The sequence below is a fragment of the Engraulis encrasicolus genome, chromosome 24 (genome assembly GCF_034702125.1).
Source record: "Engraulis encrasicolus isolate BLACKSEA-1 chromosome 24, IST_EnEncr_1.0, whole genome shotgun sequence".
Lineage (NCBI taxonomy): Eukaryota > Metazoa > Chordata > Actinopteri > Clupeiformes > Engraulidae > Engraulis > Engraulis encrasicolus.
This window is the reverse complement of record NC_085880.1, coordinates 35,165,651-35,168,150: the sequence shown is the minus strand read 5'-3', so window position 1 is coordinate 35,168,150 and position 2,500 is coordinate 35,165,651. Positions and strand designations below refer to the sequence as shown.

General features: G+C 46.2%; 1 protein-coding gene across 1 annotated transcript in view; it reads left to right on the top strand.

Annotated features, from left to right (window-relative positions):
- LOC134441085 (integrin alpha-9-like) overlaps nt 1–2,500 on the top strand; it is a 105,678-nt gene that overhangs the window by 29,748 nt on the left and 73,430 nt on the right. The window contains exon 5 of the mRNA XM_063191275.1: nt 1,548–1,615. Within this exon, the coding sequence (XP_063047345.1) occupies nt 1,548–1,615 (68 nt within the window). The remainder of the gene's footprint in view (nt 1–1,547; nt 1,616–2,500) is intronic.

Here is a 2,500-nt window from a genome sequence, read left to right as displayed (position 1 = left end):
GCTCTAGTCGTGCTCCAGTTCCTTCCGAAGCTCCAGTTCCCTCAGCTGGCTGTTGCTTTCCAGCTGTCATACAGTCACTCTGGGCTACAGTTCCCATTGGCAACAGTTGCTATGGACTCCAGTTAGTAACTATGGACTGCAGTCGCTGCGAGATACAGTCTCTAGTATGGGATGCAGTCACTATGGACTACAGTCGCCACTGGCCGTAGTTGTTAGGCACTACTATCCCACTTCTAATGGGATACAGTTGGTATAGACTACAGTTGCCATCGACCAAACTCGCTATATGATACAGTTGTTAGGGGATAGAGTCTCTATGGAAGATAGTCACTAAGGGCTACAATCGCCACCGTCTACAGTCAATTTGGTCTATGCAATTGGTTACAGTTGCTACAGGTTACAGTCACTATGGCTTGAAGTCCAAATGAGCTACAGTCACCATGGGCTGCTGTTGTGTGCAGTACAGTGCAAAGGCAGCGCAGTGCCAAACTCAATATTTTCTCGTAATATGAGAACCCAATGTGCACCCCCTTCAAACGCTCCCACACACGCACGCACGCACGCACGCACGCACGCACGCACGCACACGCACACACACACACACACACATATGCACACGCACGCACGCACACGCACACACACACACAAGATTGCACTCACACACTCACACACATTTTTATCCCCACAAACGTTCCCAAAGTGTGAGTTTTTGTTGAATCTGACACAGCTTTGTGTGTTTGTCAGGAGAGAGACAGAGAGAGAGAGAGAGAGAGAGAGAGAGAGAGAGAGAGAGAGGGAGAGAGGGAGAGAGGGAGACAGAGAGAGATAGCGAATGAGTGGAAGAAAAAAGGAAGTGAAAAGATAGAAAAAGGAAGAGAGAAAGGGAGAAAGACCGAAAATAAAAGAGAGAAAGCTTGAGAGTCAGCCTGTCAGTCCTGCCCGGCCCCCAGCCTCCTCTTGGCTTGTGGCCTGCAGCTTTGACTAAGGCCATATGGAATGCAGGACAGCCTCCAGCCTAACAGCCTCCCAGCCTCCCTTTGCAGCCTTCCAGCCATTGCTGGATTGGCCATAAGGCATACTCGGCATTTGCCCGGTGGACCGTTGACGATTTTGGCCTGGTCCTCCCCTCAATGTACAGTTCTCCTGGCGCTACAGCTGATCTCTCCGAGTCAGATTTAAAAAAATATTTTGACTGTTGTGGTAAGAGGAAGAGGAAGATCGAAACGTTGCCATATGTTAAAATGAAATAAAGTATTTTTGGAGTTAATACACAGTGTGCAGACCGCTTCATCACACTACCTATTACCTTTGGTCTGGCACCTGGACAACTACCTGTGGATGTGCGCACCCTACCTCCAAACACGACTGTTGTGGTAAAAAAAATGTTGTTACAGACTTCATTGTCTCGATTCCTGGTGGACTGGTCTGATTTTTTGTCCCAGCCCAGCTCTGCTTCCAAGCTGCATCTCCCTCTGTTCTGCAATGCAGCCTCCAGCCTCATCCTCACAGGCAAATCATTTGTGGTTTGTTGTTTTTTTGTCTTGCAGACTATAAGAAGACGTATGGGGAAGAGCACGGCTCGTGCCAAGCGGGGATAGCAGGCGTGTTTGCAGAGGTCAGTAGCAGTGCACAGCTTTTTTTTCTCTCCCTCTTTTTCTCTTTATTGGCTCTGTTCAATGGATGTGACACATCTGTCTCACACGCATGTGAGTGCACATGCCAACACATGCACAAATACACTCACCAACTCATACAGATACACACACACACAGCCATACGTATACACACACGCACACTCACACTAGTATATACATGCACACCAGGGATGCAAATTATTGATTTATTCATTAATTGTTAGTTGATTGACCTTATCGATCAACTTGCGTTTTTTCTCCCAAATATCAATGTTTCCCCCCAATATAGCAATTAAATCTAAACATTAAAAATTAGATAAAATGTTAAATTTAAATGTATTTCTATTTATATTCTCTAATCCAAAGGTGATTGAAATGTTCCCAGTCTTCCCACTCCTCTTATCACACACTTCGACATGTCCATTTCACTTGGGTCTCTCGCCAGCGCCACCCCCACCCCACTTTCTATCAAGACATATGTCCATAGAAATATTCTCCGCAGCATGTGTGTCCCCCGCCATCAACATGCCTCTCTCTGTCTCCACATCTGCCAAGATTGGTGCACTGTGTGTTTCTTTTCCATGTTTTCATATTTTTGAAAAATGTGTCAATTACTTTGTGACAGCCTGATATGACATCTCGGCAATCGGTGTTTGTTTTCGTTGGGATGCAATCCAGACATTCCTTGACAAATTTCCCTGCTCCATCCATCACGGAAAAGTGGCAAGATCTCTCTGCTGTGTACTGTGGTGTGTATGTCACAGATCTGTATTTTTTCACATGCCACGATGAAGGAAAGAAGAGGGAGTGGAGCATAGAGGAAAGGAGGGGAGAGAAGAGAAGAGGAAGGGAAAGAAATGAATAGG